Consider the following 17,717-nt stretch of genomic DNA (forward strand, 5'->3'; position numbering starts at 1 on the left):
AAAAGTTGGAGGCTTAATCCTGTTCTTTTGCAGGACTCTGACTTTATTAGCTTTATTAAACAGCAAATTGATTTGTTTTTCTCAATAAATTCTACAGCAGAGATCTCTAGTGGAATTTTATGGGATACTTTTAAGGCATATATTCGTGGACAGATTATTTCATATTCTGCTGGAGTTAGGAAACGAACTAATTCCAAAATATTAACATTAGTTGATAAAATTAAGGCAATTGATAAGATCTACTCATCAACTCCTAGTAAAGAACTTTATAAAGAAAGAGTGGAACTCCAAATGGAACATAGTTTACTATTAACCTCCTCGATTGAAAGTCAGTTAATTAAATCGAAAGCTCAATTTTATACATATGGAGATAAGTCAGGTAAACTACTAGCTAATCAATTGAAAATTGCTTCAGATAAGCGACAAATTACTAGGATTCGTAAACAAGATGGTACTTTGACGATTGACCATAAAGAGATAAATAAAGCCTTTCAAGATTTTTATAATTCCTTATATCAATCAGAATGTACTAAGGACTCTTCTATTATGAATGAATTTTTAGGGAAATTGAATATTCCAAAAGTAACTGTTGAAGATAATGTATTTTTGGATACACCTATTACCGAGTCTGAAATAGAAAAGGCTATTTTTTCAATGAACTCGGGTAAAGCTTCAGGTCCAGATGGTTTTTCCGTAGAATTTTTTAAATCCTTTTCTTCTATACTTTCTCCTTGGCTTTGTAAAATTTTTAAAGATGCATTAAGTATAGGTAAACTACCACAATCTTTTTATGAAGCTTCTATTTCTTTAATTCTTAAAAAAGATAAAGACCCGACTGAATGTGCATCCTATCGACCTATATCTTTGCTGAATACGGATTTTAAGATTTTTAGTAAAATTTTAGCTATTAGATTAGAAAATATATTACCTCGGATTATTTCTGAGGATCAGACCGGATTTATTAAAAATCGCTATTCATCTTTTAACATTAGAAAATTAATTAATATTGCTTATACCTCTACATCTAAAATCCCTGAATGTATTATCTCTTTGGATGCCGAAAAAGCATTTGATAGAGTCGAATGGTCATATTTATTCAATACATTGCAACATTTTAATTTTGGATCAAAATTTATATCATGGATTAAGTTAATATATCATAAACCTTTAGCTTCGGTTTTTACCAATAATCAAAAATCCCCTTTTTTTCAATTATTTCGCGGTACAAGACAAGGTTGTCCTTTGAGCCCTTTATTATTTGATATTGCTTTAGAACCCTTGGCTATAGCTATTCGTGAATCACCCAATATTTTAGGCATTACCCGTGGAGAGACGATGTATAAGGTATCATTATATGCGGACGATTTATTATTATATATATCTGATCCTGAAAGATCTATTCCTGCTATTTCTTCTTTACTTGCTCATTTTAGTAATTTTTCTGGTTATAAATTGAATTTTAATAAGAGTGAACTTTTTCCATTAAATATGTATATTCCAATTTATAATCATGTACCATATAGAATCGTTACAGATTATTTTACCTATTTAGGTATTAAAATTACTAAAAAACATAAAGATTTGTTTAAAACTAATTTTTTACCCTTAATAGATCAAATTAAGCAACTTGCTAATAGATGGTCCCCACTATCTTTGTCTTTGGTAGGCAGAGTTAATGCCATTAAGATGATGATATTACCTAAATTTCTATATTTATTTCAAGCATTACCAATTTTTATCCCTAAATCTTTTTTTGATATGGTTGACTCTAAAATATCTTCCTATTTGTGGCAGAACAAAAATCCTAGATTAGGTAAAAAATATTTAGAGAAGCCAAAGAAGGAGGGCGGCTTGGCTTTACCAAACTTAAGATTTTACTATTGGGCAGTTAATATATGGTATTTGATATTTTGGACACAAGAATTGACTACAGTAGCTGGCCCACAATGGGTAAATTTGGAATGTAAATCTGTGCAAGATTTCTCATTGATCTCAATCTTAGGATCTTCACTTCCTTTTTCGTTACTCAAAATTAATAAACAGATAACTAATCCCATAGTTAAGTATACATTACGAATCTGGTTTCAATTTCGTAAATCTTTTGGCTTGAATAAGTTTATACTGTCAAGTCCTATAATATCTAATTACTTCTTTCGGCCATCATCTATAGATCAAGCTTTTTTCCTATGGAAAACAAAAGGTATAACATGTTTTCGTGACCTGTTTTTGGATGATAACATTATGTCCTTTGAACAGTTATCTAACAAATACAATTTATCTAAAACCCATTTTTTTAGATACTTACAAATTAGAAATTTTCTATATAATGAATTAAAGTCTTTTTCGAAAGAATGTCCATTGGACATTACAGAGAGAATTCTAACTCTTAATCCTTATCAAAAGGGTTTAGTAGCTATCATTTACAATATGATTATGAAGATACAGCCGGATATATCAGAAAAAATTAAGAAGGAATGGCAGGAAGAATTGCATTGCCCTATATCTACTGAGCAATGGGAAAAAATATTATTGGTAAACTCATCCTCTATTTGTGCTAAACATGCTCTAATACAATTCAAGGTTGTACACAGAGCCCACATGTCTAAAAATAAACTTGCTCGATTTTATTCTTATGTTAATCCAACCTGTGATAGATGTCATTCTGATATTGCTACATTGACCCATATGTTTTGGTCTTGTCCTTGTTTACAAAGCTATTGGAAGGATATTTTTAATATCATTTCAAGAGTTTTAAATATTAATCTTCAACCACATCCTTTTACTGCAATTTTTGGTCTACCTATGATAGATAATATGTGTCTATCTGCTTCATCTCAGCGAATGATTGCATTTGTTACACTAATGGCTAGAAGATCTATTTTATTGAACTGGAAAGAAATTAATCCTCCAACTGTATTTCAGTGGCTCTCTCAAACCATTTCCTGTTTGAGTTTAGAAAAAATTAGAAGTGTGGTCTTTAACTCCTCAGTTAAATTTGAGGAAACTTGGAGACCATTTATTCAACATTTTCATGCGAATTAAATGGTCTGATCCTGAACCTTATTGTTACCATCCTGAATTGTATAAATGGAGGTTCGGAGTCATTGGCACTACTGTATGTATTTAACATTATACAATTGCCCATGTTAGTTTTTTTTTATATATTGTTTTTTTTTCTTCTTTTTGGGTTTTTTTTTGTGCTTTTCGTTTTAAATCCTTCATATTAATATTATAAGTTTGGGAGACTTTTTACATTGATAATATATAATTGATTATTAATGAATCTATTGTGTACTCTCAAATGTTTTTGTACTTATATTTTACTTATGTTATTTTCTTAAAATCAATAAAAAGATTTGAAAAGAAAGAAAGTATGTACAGAGATGTGGGGATAAGTTTTTTATGCAGAGAGTGGTGAGTGCGTGGAATGGGCTGCTGGCGATTGTGGTGGAGAGGATACGTTAGGTCTTTTAAGACTCTGGAAAGATACATGGAGCTTAGAACAATAGAGGAATATGGGTAAGCCCAGGTAGTTCTAAGGTAAGGACATGTTTGGCACAGCTCACTGACCGAAGGGCCTGTATTGTGCTGTAGGTTGTCCATGTTCTATGCAAATCTCCTCTGCCCCCTTTCTATAGTTTCCTCATCCTTCCTGTATTGAGGTGACCAGAACTGAGCACAGTACTCCACGTGAGGTCTACCAGGGTACTATACAGCTGTAATATTACCTCTCAGCTCTTGAACTCAATCCCATGGTTGCTGAAGGCCAATGCACCGTATGCCTTCATAACCACAAAGTCAACCTGCACAGCAGCTTTGAGTGTCCTATGGGCCTGGACCCCAAGCTCCCTCTGATCCTCCACACTGCCAAGAGTCTTACCATTAATGCTATATTCTGCAATCATATTTGACCTACCAAAATGAACCACCTCACACTTATCTGGGTTGAACTCCATCTGCCACTTCTCGGCCCAATTTTGCATCCTATTGATGTCCCACCGTAACCTCTGACAGCCCTCCACACTATCCACAACACCACCAACCTTTGTGTCATCAGCATATTTATTAATCCATCCCTCCGCTTCCACATCCATGTCATATACAAAAACCATGAAGGGAAGGGGTCCCAGAACAGATTACTGAGGCACACCACTGGTCACTGACCTCCATGTAGAATATGACCCACCTGCAACAACTCTTTTCCTTCTGTGGGCAAGCCAATTTTGGATCCACAAAGCAAGGTCCCCTTGGATCCCATGCCTCCTTACTTCTTCAATAAGCCTTGCATGGGGTACCTTATCAAATGCCTTGCTGAAATCCATATACTCTACATCTACTGCTCTACCTTCATCTATGTGTTTAGTCACATCCTCAGAAAATTCAATCAGGCTCGTAAGGCATGACCTGCCTTTGACAAAGCCATGCTGATTATTCCTAATCATATTGTGTTTCTCCAAATGTTCATAAATCCTGCCTCTCAGGATCGTCTTCATCAACTTACCAAACACTGAAGAAAGACTCACTGGTCTATAATTTCCTGGGCTATCTCTACTCCCTTTCTTAATAAGGGAACAACATCTACAACCCTCCAATCCTCCAGAACCTCTCCCGTCCCAATTGATCATGCAAAGATCACTGCCAGAGGTTCAGCAATCTCATCCCTTGCCTCCCACAGTACCGTGGGGTATATCTCATCCAGTCCCAGTTACTTATCCAACTTGATGCTTTTCAAAAGCTCCTTTTCTTTAAATAGAAAAGGTTTCAATTGAAAATTCTGCTCACTCTTTACTTTGGATGATGACAATTCTCTGCCCATCATAATTATGTTCTATTTTTATTATAATATACCACTTCATTGGAAAAACATGATAAGGGAAAATGAAAGATACTACAAGCTTGCTATATTGTGTTAATTCTCAAATACCATTACCTTATAGTAAGCTTTTGCATTATTGATCATGAGCTGAAAATCAGAAGTTAACTGATCGACATCATCATATTCCTCCATTTTTAATTTCTGCTGTATTTTCAAAAGATCGATAGGATGGGAGACCACATCATAATAATCTGGCTGGTTCCTAATTTGAAGCACAATGGAAGATATGCATAAAAATTGTGCAGTCTTCAAATGACAATTACCATAAATTCATGTTCAAAACTAGCATATATAATATTCAAGGAACACACACAAAATGCTAGAAGAACTCAGCAGGTCAGGAAGCATCTTTGGAAAGGAAGTACAGTTGATGTTTCAGGCTGAGAACCTTTGGCAGGACTGATTGATTTAGATATTATCTCCACTGAAAAAATACACTGCTAAATATTTCATACAAGTTTCAGAAGATAAAAATATGTAAAATAGAGGGTAGATTTAGCATTTAGCAAAGTGAACCAGTGAAACAAAGGCACCAAAAACTCATACAAATGCTGATTTTGAAAGTTGTTGAAATTATTTCATTCAATTGTAGTGCTCGCTTCATTCAGATTGCACTACAGTAGCAGTTATCTAAATTTCAGTCAAGTCCAAACTTTAATAAATAACTTTAGTACTATATATAAAATGCAGCATTAGTTGCAAAGCTGTACTCTGTAGAATATATCAAAGTCTTCCAGTTAAAATATCAACAAAACATCGAGTTCTATGCTCAGTGTAGTGAGTCATATTTAAACAGTGGACCATGCAAAAGATACTTAAACAAATCTATAAGCCTTTTTATTATGATAACTTCTTATGGTTAGGCAATTGGTCCTTACTAAGTATTGGCCCTTATCCTGATGGAAATGATTTTAAAAAATTATAGTTTTTGGTGCATTAAATATAGTATAAATGGAAGCTATTCTATCCTTCCCACCTTTGGTTTTCTTTGCTAAGCAACACATCTGCTAATCTTTCTTAATTATCATAGCTTTACTTCTAAACCTTTCTCTGCTTCAAATATGTACTTTCCTCCTCACATGTTCTGTGCTTCAACTAGACAGTAGAATTCGATTCCATCTACATGTTCTGTGATAATTTTAAAGTCCTACGTTCTCATGTTTTCCCATCTCTCTATGCGTACATTTTTAAAAATCAACTATTGTCTTAATTGTCTCATATTGAAATAATTGCAGAAGCCTAGGCAAATGCTAACTACCAACTTGCATTGTTACAAAATGGCATTAAGCATGGGAAAAGGAGAAGGCAAGAATGAGTATCATTAAAATATACATTGAGTCAGAGTCAGATTTATTCATCACACGTACATCAAAACATACAGTTAAATATGTCATTTGCACTATTAACCAACACACCCAAGAAAGTGTTGGAGGCAGCCTGCAAGTATTGCAACACATTCCAATGCCAACATTTTTAAGAAGTAATTTTCCCTAAAATGTGTTTGGTTTTTATTAAGTTTTAAAAACAAGGCAAGGTTTCTAAAATTGCTACCTTCGTTTTGGTGCTCTGATGAATAGCTCACATAGAAGTCTTCCATGATCATCTTTGTAATCTCTAATGGTATTGTACAGCTCATGGCAAACAGCAATCTGTTAAAAGAAAATACTTTACACAATACGTTTAAAAATAAGTGGTCAACAATTTAAGACAAAATTTTTGCTTCCAACAGAGGTAGAACCTTTGAATATTTTAAGGGGAAGAGATGAAAAAGTGATTTTACCATGTAGATGCAAAGACGACCATCTGTAGCACTGTGATCAGTGTTTCACTGTAACTCAAAAACTGATTCATCACAAAGTCTACCACATATTAAGAGATCAGGATACATTAATTAGCTTGCACTTCACTGAATTTATACAAGCAATCTAAACAAAGTGTTTAAAATATTAAACAGTAAATGAAGAGAAACCATTTGCTTTGTTCAGAGAGCACCAGTGAGCCAGATGAATGAAGTTCTCGTCTCACTCAACCCTATCTATATCATTTATAATTTTGTATACCTCTAACAATTCTCCCCTTCAATCTACTATGTTCCAGGAAATAAAATCCTAACCCATTCAACCTTTTTCTATAGCTTAGCAACATCCTTGTAAATTTTCTCTGCGCTCTTTCATTCTTATTTACCTTTCCTTTAGGTAGGTGACCAAAAATGGACAAAATACTTCAAATTAGGCCTCACTAACATCTTATACAATTTCAATATAATATTCCAACACCTGTAATCAATACATTGATCTATGAAGGCCAATATGCCAAAAGCTTTCTTTAAGACCCTATCTACCCATGACTCAACTATCAAGGAATTATGGATTTGGATTTGCATTCCCATATCCCTCTATTCTACTACTCAAGGCCCTAAAGCTCACTGTGTAAGACCTACCCTGGCTGGTCCTCTCAAAGTGCAACACCTCACACTTGTTTGCAGTAAATTCCATCTACCATTTTTCAGCCCATTTTTTCCAGCTGGTCCAAATCCTGCTATAAGCTTTGATAGTCTTCTTTGCTGTTCACTACACCCCAAATCTTTGTGTCATCTGCAGATTTGCTGATCTAGTTTACCACATTATCATCCAGATCGTCGATATAGATGACAAACATCAAGGGACCCAGAACTAATCTCTGCAGCAAACAACTAGCCAAAGGCCTCCAGTCAAAGAGGCAACCATTTACAACCACTCAATGTCTTCTCCCACGAGGACAATGCCTAATCCACATTATTACCTCATCTTGAATGCCAACCGACTGAATCTTCTTGACCAACCTTCCATGTAGGACTTGTCAAAGGTCTTGCTAAAGTCTATATCGACAACATCCACTGCCTTGCTTTCATCAGCTTTCCTGGTAATGTCCTTGAAAAGCTCTACAAGACTGGTTAGACATGACATACCATGCACAAAACCATGCTGACTATTCCCTAATCAGTTCCTGTCCATTTAAATATTTACATATCAGTCCCTTAAAATACCTTCCACTAACTTTTCCACTACTGATGTCAGGCTTACCATGCTATAATTTCCCGACTTACTCTTAGAGTCTTTCTTAAAACAATGGAACAACATTAGCTATCTTCCAATCCTCTGGCACCTCACCCGTGGCTAAGGTTGTTTTAAGCATCTCTGCTAGAGCCCTGCAATTTCTGCACTAGACCCCACAGGCTCCAAAGTAGAACTGTGTCAGGCTCTGAGGATTTATCCACCCTAATTTGCCTCAACACAGCAAGCATCTGCGCTTCTGTAATCTGTACAGGGTCCATGACCTTGCTGCTACATTACCTCACATTATAGATTTTGCATGTCTCCTGAGTAAATAGAGATACAAAAAATCCATTTAAAACCTTCCCAGTCTCTTCCGGCTCTACACATTGATTACCACTCTAATCGGAGGACCAATTTTGATCCACATAATTCTTTTGCTCTTAATGTATTTGTGGAAGCCCTTAGGATTCTCCTTCACCTTGTCTGCTAGAGCAAGCTCATGTCTTCTTTTAGCTCTCCTGATTTCCTTCTTAAGTGTTCTCTTGCATTTCTTATACTCAAGTACCTCATTTGTTTTTGCCTGCTTATACCTGTTATGTACCTCCTTTTTCTTAACCACAGCATCTCTCGAAAACCAATGCTTGCTAAACCTGTTATCCTTTCTTTTACTGTGACTGGAATATACAAACTATACTCTCAAAATTTCACTTTTGAAGGCCCCCCACTTAGTAAATACACTTTTGCCAGAAAACAACCTGTTCCAATCCACACTTGACAGATCCTTTCCAATACAATCAAAACTGGCTTTTCTCCAATTTAGAATCTCAACTCACAGACCAGACCTACCTTGAAACTAATGGCATTATGATCACTAGATGCAAAGTGTTCCCCTATACAAACTTCTGTCAGCTGCTCTGTCTCATTCCCTAATAGGAAATCTGATATCACACTCGCTCTAGTTGGGACTTCTTGTGTACAGATTAAGGAAACTTTCCTGAACACAACTGACAAACTGTTTCCCATCCAGCCCTTTTACAGTAACGTGGAAAGCTGAAATCACCTACTATCACAACATTATGTTTCTTGCAACAGTCTATGAGAGTTCTATAAATTTGCTCCTCTAAATCCCACAGACTGTTGGGTGGTCTATAATATAGCCCCATTAATGTGATCATATCTTTCTTATTTCTCCAAAAAACCTCACTACATGAGCTCTCCGGTCTGTCCTGACTGAGCACTGCCAAGACATTTTCCAAGATTTGCAACGCCACCCCTTTTGCTCTATGAATACTGAGTCACCAGTCCTGCCCCTCCTGCAACCAAGTTCCACTAAAAGGGCGGCATAGTGGTTAGCACAATGCTTTACAGTGCCAGCGAGCCAGGTTCAATTCCTGCCACTGTCTGTAAGGATTTGTACATTCTCTCCATGACTACCTGGGTTTCCTCCGGGATGTACTGGTTCAAAGACCTACCAAACAGTTCAAAGATGTACTGGTTGGTAGGCTAATTGATTATCATAAATTAGGCTGTTAAATCGAGGGTTGCTGAGTGGCACGGCTTGAAGAGCCGGCAGAGCCTCTTCCACACTGTACCCCAATAAATAAATGAATAAAGGCTACCATGACATAATTCCACGTGCTGATCTATGCCCTAAGCCCATCTGCCTTTTCTACAATACTCCTTGCGTTGAAATATATGTAGCTCAGAACATTAGTCCTACCATGCCCAACCTTTCGATTCCTGACTTTGTATGTAGTTTTAGCAACATCTTTCTCCACAGCCACTCCAAATATCTGTTCCGGCGCTCTGGTTCTCATCTCTCTGCAGCTCCAGCTTAAACCCGCCCTCTGCATAACTTGCAAACCTTCCCCAATAGGATATTTCCAGTTCAGGTGCAAACCGTTCCTTCTGTACTTAACTATGGTATACTTACTGGATCTACAGTTGGGACATTGGAAACTTTCCTTCTTTTTCTGCTTGTTCCTGCATTGCTTCCTGAAACAGGATGTCCATCATCACAGTCTCCGCCACTAATGCTACTTGAAGGAGAAGTTGCCCTTTTTCTTTTTGAACCCATAGGAACTTTGGTAATATCTTTGAAAATAAGGTGTGCAAAAGTGAGTAGAAACACACTCATTCATAAGCTTTGTAATGCACTCAGAAGCTATTGCTTAAAGGATTTTATTTGAACATCCAGTTTCTCTCAATGTAAGTTTGTTTAAACATTTACAATCTGCATCAATTTCTGTTTCTGGATTCAAATCAAACTTAAAAATTAAATTTTTTTTGTTTAAATATCTCAGAGCAAAATATAACAAGAATAAGAAAGATAAACTCAGAATTATTTCAGATCACACAACATCTCTGGTCTGATACCAATAATATGTTGAGTATGCAACAAATTGTATCATATTTCACTGAATTATTTTGTATAAAAGTAGAGAATCATTATTCATGTTATCGTGGTGCTGCACTTTCTGATTGACAATGTGAAATATTCCACCAAAGCACAATACCAAGAAGTTCTGCTAAAATGGGATAGTTGTGAAGCCAATTCTAGATATTAACACTATAAAGACAATTGTGTCAATGAGGAAAGAGAAGTTAAGGGTTATAGAGGAGACACTTTTCTCTGAAAGATTTTCAAAAGTAAAGGTGATTTTAATAACCAAGTTTATTTTTACTGCAAGCTACAAATACTAAAGCCTGTATGTGACATTATTTAATACAGTATCCTTCAATAAGTATCAAGTAAGTGTTTGCTTGTCAATTTGCTCTCCTGGTGAGATTAGCTTCTTGGGTTCTTAAGAGACAATGGTGTTTGATTACTACAGGGTGGGTACATTAAAATAGTTTTCATTCTAATATTTTTCTCCCCAAGACAGTTGTTTTCTGCTTGTTAACTTAAGCAGTTCTTTAGTTCCGGATTAAAATCATATTATAAACAATCTGACTTGTAATACAGTGTTCTGTAATTCATCAATAATGTTATATTGACGATACGAAAGCACATTATTACAGAACTACCTGTACTCCACTTTGGAATGCAAATGCTCAAATACTTTAACTTGCTTATCTGGAGACCACAGTCAGTGTAGATTGGTAATTATATCTCCTTCTTGCTGACAATTAACACAGGCACACCTCAAGGTTGCATGCTTAGCCTACTGTACTCTCTCTACACTTCACAACTGTGCAGCTAGGCATAGCTCAAATGCCATTCACCAATGACAACACTGCTCTTGGCAGTATCTCAGATGGCAACAAGGAGGTGTATAAGAGTGAGACAGATCGGCTAGTTGACCATTGTCGCAACAACAACCTTGCACTCAATGTCAGTAAGGCCAACAAATTGACTGTATTTCAGGAAGGAGAAGTCTGGAGAACATACACCTTCACTGAGCAGTCAGTGGTGGAAAGGGTGAGCAGGTTCAGGTCCCAGGAGGTAACATCTTAGAGGATCTATCCTGGGCTCAACACACTGATACAATAATGAAGAAGACATGCCAGCGGCTGTACTTCATTATGAATTTTGAGATTTGGAATGTCACCAATGACTGTAGCAAATTTCTACTGAAGTATGGTGAATAATTCTAATTGGTTGCATCAACACCTGGGCCGGAGGCTCCAATGTGCAAGATTGAAAAAGGTTGCAGAGGGCTGTCGACTCAGCCAGATCGATTACCAACCTAACCCTCCCCACTATCAAGGATATGTTCAAAAGGTGGTGCCTCAAGAAGGCAACATTCTTCATTAAGACCTTCACCATCTGGGATATGCCCTCTTCTCCTTACTGGCATCGGGGATGAGGTACATGAGCCACAAGACCCACACTCAACTCCTTCACCTCCACCATTAGAGTTCTGAACAGTCCATGAACAATACCCCATTATTCGTTATAACATAGTAATTTTTATGTCGTGCACTGTATTGCTACTGCAAAATCACAGATTTCACAACATATGTCATTTTTAATAAACCCAACTGTTGAAACAAACTGAACATCAGTTTAGAGGTAACCTCCAACTTGAGGGCATGAATATCGATTTCTCCTTACAGTAAAAAAAATTCTTCCCCCCTCTGCTCTTCTTCTATTCACCACTCTGGTTTCTTACCTCTTCTCACCTACCTACCACCTCTCCTGGAATCCCCCCTCCTTCTCTTTCTCCTGTGTTCCACTCTCCCCTCCAGCTCTTTACCTTTCCTACTACACTGGCTTCTAGCTATCCTCCTCCCCAACACCTTTTTATTCACAGATGCTGCCTAGCCTGCTGTGTTCTACCAGCATTTTGTGTGTGTTGTTGTTTGAATTTCCAGCATCTGCAGATTTCCTCGTGTTTGACCTTTTTATTCTGACGCCTTCCTCCATCCTTTCCATTCCTGAAGAAAGTTCTTGGACAAAAACATCGATTGTTTATTCATTTCCATAGAATCTGCCTGACTGGCTGAGTTCCTCCAGCATTTTGTGAGTTGCTTTTGCTGCATAGTTATTTAATTAAAGATAATTTCAGGTAGGTTGGAATTCAACTGTTAGTTAATAAGATGTTAAATCATCCAACAGGAACGGCTTTACTCCTGTTATAAAATGTAAGGGAGCCCTAAGTCAGCAACAATGAAATCATGTGGATGTTCAAATCAAGTATATTTTAAAAAAAGGATTGTTCATTTGCTTTTTGAAAAATGTGCGTTGGAATCAAATATAAACGCTAAACAGTTTTACTGAACCATTTTATCTAAATTATAGCACTTTGAAAGTGCTCATATCAGAGGTCTAAAATAGCACTTTCCAAAAGCACAGACATGCCATTACAATCAACATCTTGAGAACAAAGCATATATGCAAAGCACAAATTATAAACACAATACATAAAGTAGCACATGGTAAAAATTCATCTGAAGTTATAATGATTAGCTACTAGCTAGTTACCTGAAGTCTATCTATTTTTATTAAAGTTCATTTGAAAAAATACTACCTACATAAAGACTAATACAATCATTAAACAGAAAGCTAAAAACATATGGCACGAGTCAAATACATTTCAAGAACAAATGGCTCCCTTTGTAACGGGTAAGGCAAAAGCAAGCTCTCATATTTTAATAAAGGCTATCCTTATGAGTGGAAGAGAATACTATGGAAGACAGAATAATTATAATTACTGGATAGATTTTATATGTAGAATAATATATTCCATGCATCATTGCAGCTTTCTTTTTTTAGTTGATTACTAATTATGGAGATGTCATTTTAAGTAAATATAATTAATTTCTTTTCTCCTCTTTACCTGAGGAGAACCCTTCAATAGCTGTTTCCAATACACAAACAACCAAATTAACTACACCAAATATGGTACTATATTATTCCACAACATCAGTGTACTTGCAGAACATAATCTAACAGAATGGTAAGTGCTCACTTGGAAACACCACATTAGGACAAATGGTCATCCGATTCATATGCAATATTCGTCTAGTCCACTTCAATTTTGTAAAAGAACAAACTCCCAACCTCTGAGGACTGGACCAAGTTGAAAGCATGTGGGGAAAATGGATACACAGTAATGAACTTGAACTCTGTCCACTTAAAACAATACTTACTCATAAATTTCAAGCAACTTTAAAAAAATAAGTGGGACAGTTTACTACTCTTTGTTCTTTTGATTTCCTTCACTTAGTAATTTCGGAAAGGAGAAAAACTATAAGAGAGAATAAGAAATGCCAAATATTTAACATCATTCTCAAAACCATGAAAAATCTAGTGTCTGTAAGTAAAAAAATTGAACTAAAGCACTCTTCAGAAATAGAAAAGGGTCCCGACCTTGCTGGTCTGGTTCTGCATCTCTCCCACTCAGAATCATGTTACTTCCCACAGTTGTACCTGTCTGTTCCTAAAGCATAGAACCTAGGTGGAAAGATTCAGGGCTTCAGCTGCACAATCTGACCTACAGCAGGGTCTTTCCAGCACTACGCTGAAAAAGCCTTGTGCTCTAAATACCTTTGCAAGTACTGATAGCCAGAAAAGCCCCACTTGTATTAATCAGTTCAAAATAGTTTATAAACATACCTAACCTTCAAAACCATTTAAAATTACTTCCTTAAAAACTCAGGTCATTGTTTCTCTCTTTACACATTTTGCCTAACCTGGAAATTCTTTCAGAACTCTGTTTTTATTTCAGAAATCAAACGTGCGTAGTAAATTGCGATCCCTTGCTTTGTATTGCTGTCCTACTTTCCCTATTGAAGTTGAAGGGTTCTTGTATCTTTTGCAATTTCTAACCTGGAATGATATCTGAGATGCAATTAAGGGTCATTCTGAGCAAAACTGGTATCCCTTATTGGACTGTGTGATGAGTTGCAGATTAAATCAACTCAAATCTGACAGTATATTTACTGTAAGGCCCAGATTGGCTTCCATTTTGAATGACTTGGACTGGCAGTACCATTTGGAATGCAAGGATCTAGTTTAGGATTGTAGGGATGGGTGGAAAAGAAATCAAACAGAATCAATTGACCATTATATATAACAAAGGTTGACCTTACAAAAGAAAAGTTCTCATGTAAACTTACAAATGTTTATTCTGCTAAATGTCCAAGCTTTCCTCATCATTCTTTTTCCTATTTTTAAACAGATCTTCACTATTCAAGAACTTTTCTCTACAAACTTGTCTGTAAAATTTCAAAAGACAATGCCAATTTAAGACTATAAGATATAGGGACAGAATTAAGCCATTTGGCCCATCAAGTCTGCTCCACCATTTCATCATGGCTGATCCAATTTTTCCTCTCACCCAATCTCCTCCCTTCTCCCTGCATCCCTTCATGCCCTGACCTATCAATAATCTACCAACCTCTTTCTTAAATATACCCAATGACTTGGCCCCGACAGCTGCCTGTGGTAAAGAATTCCAAAGATTCACTACCCTCTGGCTAAGAAATTCTTCATCTCAGTTTAAAAGGACATCCATCTATTCTGAGGCTGTGTCTCTCTGGTGTTACTCTCCCACCATAGGAAACATTATCTCCACATCCACTTTATCAAGACCTTTCACCATTCAATAGGTTTCTTAATTCTAGTAAATTCAGGCCCAGAGCCAACTAACGCTCTTCATATGGCAAGCCATTCAATCCTACAATCATTTTTATGAACTTCCTTTGAACTCTCTCCAGTTTCAAGCACATCCTTTCTAAGATAAGGGGCCCAGACCTGCTCACCATACTCCAAATGAGGCCTCACCAATGCTTTATAAAATCTCAACATTACATCCTTGCTGTTATAGTCTAGTCTTCTTGAAATGAATGCTAACATTGCACTTGCCTTCATCACCAGACTCAACCTGCAAACTAGCTTTTAGTGAATCTTGCACAAGGATGCCCAAGTCCCTTTGCATCTCAGTTTTTGTACTTTCTCTTCATTTACGGATTAGTCAACCCTTTCAATTCTTTTACCAAAGTGTATGGCCATACAATTCTCAACACTGTATTCCATCTGCCATTTCTTTGCCCACTCTCTTAATATGTAGCCTCTCTACTTCCTCAAAATTACCTGCTCCTCCAGTTATCTTCATATCATCTGCAAACTTTGCAACAAAGCCATCAATTCCATCATCCAAATCACTGACAAATGATGTAAAAAGAATTGGGTCCCAACACAGGCACCCCATGGAACACCACTAGACAACAAAAGACAGTCAGAAAAGCTCCCTTTACTCCCATTCTTAGCTCCTGCCAATCAGCCAATGCTTTGTCCATTCTAGAATCTTTCCTGTAATACCATATAGCTTGTAAGCACTCACGTGTGGCACATTGTCAAAGGCCTTTGGAAAATCCAAGTACACAACATTAACCAATTCTCCTTTGTCTAGTCTACTTGTTATTTCTTCAGAGTTCCAAAATATGTAAGGCAAGATTTTCCCTTGAGGAAATTATGCTCACTATGGTCTATTTTATCATGTGCTGAGTACCCTGAGACCCCATCCCTAATAATTAACTCCAACATCTTCCCAACCACTGAGGTCAGACTAACTGGTATATACTTTCCTTTCTTCTGCCTCTCTCTTCTTCAACAGTGGAGTGACATTTGTAATTTTCCAGACTTCTGAGATCTAGTTTAAATCAATTCTTTGTCAACTATTGGATAAGAATTTGGTGCCAATATGCTACCCTGTCATTGTTTATTTCTTTACCTTTAGATCAAAAAATTCTGCTACAAATTACCAGAATTGAAACTGGTATTGATGAGGGCAGCTGGGTCCTCAATAAATGGTGAGGTATGTCTTAATGAGAAATATTTAATGATGAAGAAAATGCTGTACAGGGATCACGAGCAAACAAAAAACGATTAAAACATAGATATAAAAATGAAGAATCAATAACCTATACAAAGATTGAAACCATAGTTTCAAGATAGTTCTTTTCTTAGTCACAGAAATTGGATGGCATTAAAAGTCCTAAAATCCTAATTTTCTGTAACATTCAAATTGAAATTAAAACATAAATTCTGTTAAACTTGACATAAAGTGAACTTTCTCAAAAGGCCTTTAGCATTCAGAAATTTTTGGCAATTTACAACTCAAAGGTATGACTTCCTCACAAACTGAACTTGCCATTATCATGGCAATGAATTCTCTACCAGCCTTCTTGCTATATGATCTTTGCAAACACTTATTAAAAGATAAGCAGACACTTGACTTATACTAGCTTAAGTTAAATTTCCATCAAAGCTTTGAAGATCACAACGAAACCATATGATTTCCTTTCATTGGGCACTTCTAAACGGAATAATTTCTTAGCAATGTAACATTTTAAATACTAATGGGGAAAACCACAGAACGGCTGAGTAGCCCCTTTAATCGCAGTGTGCTCGCTTTCCAGCGTTAGTAGCACAATTAATTTGCCAATTGTACACAATTAAAACTGCCTTTTGTTATTAAAACTGCCAGTGAGAGCTATGTCAACTACCTCACAAATTGTGTGATTACTGAACATTCCATTCTTGAAGAATATTCACAGAACGCTGGAGGATTTTGTGTGTATTGCTTAAGATTTCCAGTATCTGCAGAATCTGTTATAGTTCAATTCTTGGATACAGATATAATTTGCAAGTCGTGTTACATTCACAATAGACACAAGAGATTCTGTAGATGCAAGAAATCTTGAGCAACACACCCAAAGTGCAGGAGAACTTAGCAAGTCAGGCAGGGGATCTAATGTAGGGGAATAGAGTCGACATTTCGGGCTGAGCCCCTTCATTAAGACTGGAAAGTAAGGGAGCAGAAGCCAGAATCACTTCCAGTCCTATTGAATGCTCTTCACCATTATTCCTCTCCATCGATGCTACCTGACTTGCTGAGTTCCTCCAGCACGTTGAGTGTAACGGAAACAGAAGCGGCTAAACATCAACATCGCCCCCCCCCCCCCACCACCACCACCAAATGGTGATCTCTCAATAAAATGAGATGTACAAGCAACAACCCATGAAAATAACGAAGGAGGTTCCTGCGTGAAAGTCGTGGCTAATGTGCTGGCTCTGCCCTCCAGGGGAGGGGGCAGCCTGCCACAACAAAAGAAAGGCGGCCTGTGCGTCATAGGCCCCTCCGCAGATCCCGCGCAAACACGCCGGAACGCTCTCCCAGATCCCGTCACAACACAGTATTCCCTTCAATGCAGCTCAAGCAACCAAACCTGTCCTTACCACACTTGTAAAATCTCGAAAAAATGTCAAACCGTGACGATAATCACAACTACAAGACTCTCCCTCTACCCCCCCACCCCCCAGCAGAAGCAGCAGCAGCAGCACTATCGTAAAACTG

The 17,717-nt window shown here is 36.9% G+C and overlaps 1 protein-coding gene across 7 annotated transcripts in view; it reads right to left on the minus strand.

Moving 5' to 3' along the window:
- Window positions 1–17,703, minus strand: part of pbrm1 (polybromo 1) — a 107,777-nt gene extending 90,074 nt beyond the window's left edge. For 5 of the 7 annotated variants that reach the window (XM_073072708.1, XM_073072705.1, XM_073072703.1 and 2 more), the window contains exons 1-5: window positions 17,600–17,689; window positions 13,326–13,426; window positions 9,845–10,005; window positions 6,428–6,525; window positions 4,931–5,078 (exon numbers count right to left, since the gene is read on the minus strand). In XM_073072708.1, coding sequence (XP_072928809.1) covers window positions 4,931–5,078; window positions 6,428–6,525; window positions 9,845–10,005; window positions 13,326–13,365 — 447 coding nt within the window. In that variant the 5' untranslated portion in view covers window positions 13,366–13,426; window positions 17,600–17,689. Of the gene's footprint in view, window positions 1–4,930; window positions 5,079–6,427; window positions 6,526–9,844; window positions 10,006–13,325; window positions 13,427–13,506; window positions 13,528–17,599 lie in introns of those variants that run through there. The other 2 variants (XM_073072706.1, XM_073072704.1) reach the window with 2 other exon arrangements.
- Between the last annotated feature and the right edge of the window lie 14 nt (window positions 17,704–17,717).

Source organism: Hemitrygon akajei, chromosome 19 (genome assembly GCF_048418815.1).
Source record: "Hemitrygon akajei chromosome 19, sHemAka1.3, whole genome shotgun sequence".
Classification (NCBI taxonomy): domain Eukaryota; kingdom Metazoa; phylum Chordata; class Chondrichthyes; order Myliobatiformes; family Dasyatidae; genus Hemitrygon; species Hemitrygon akajei.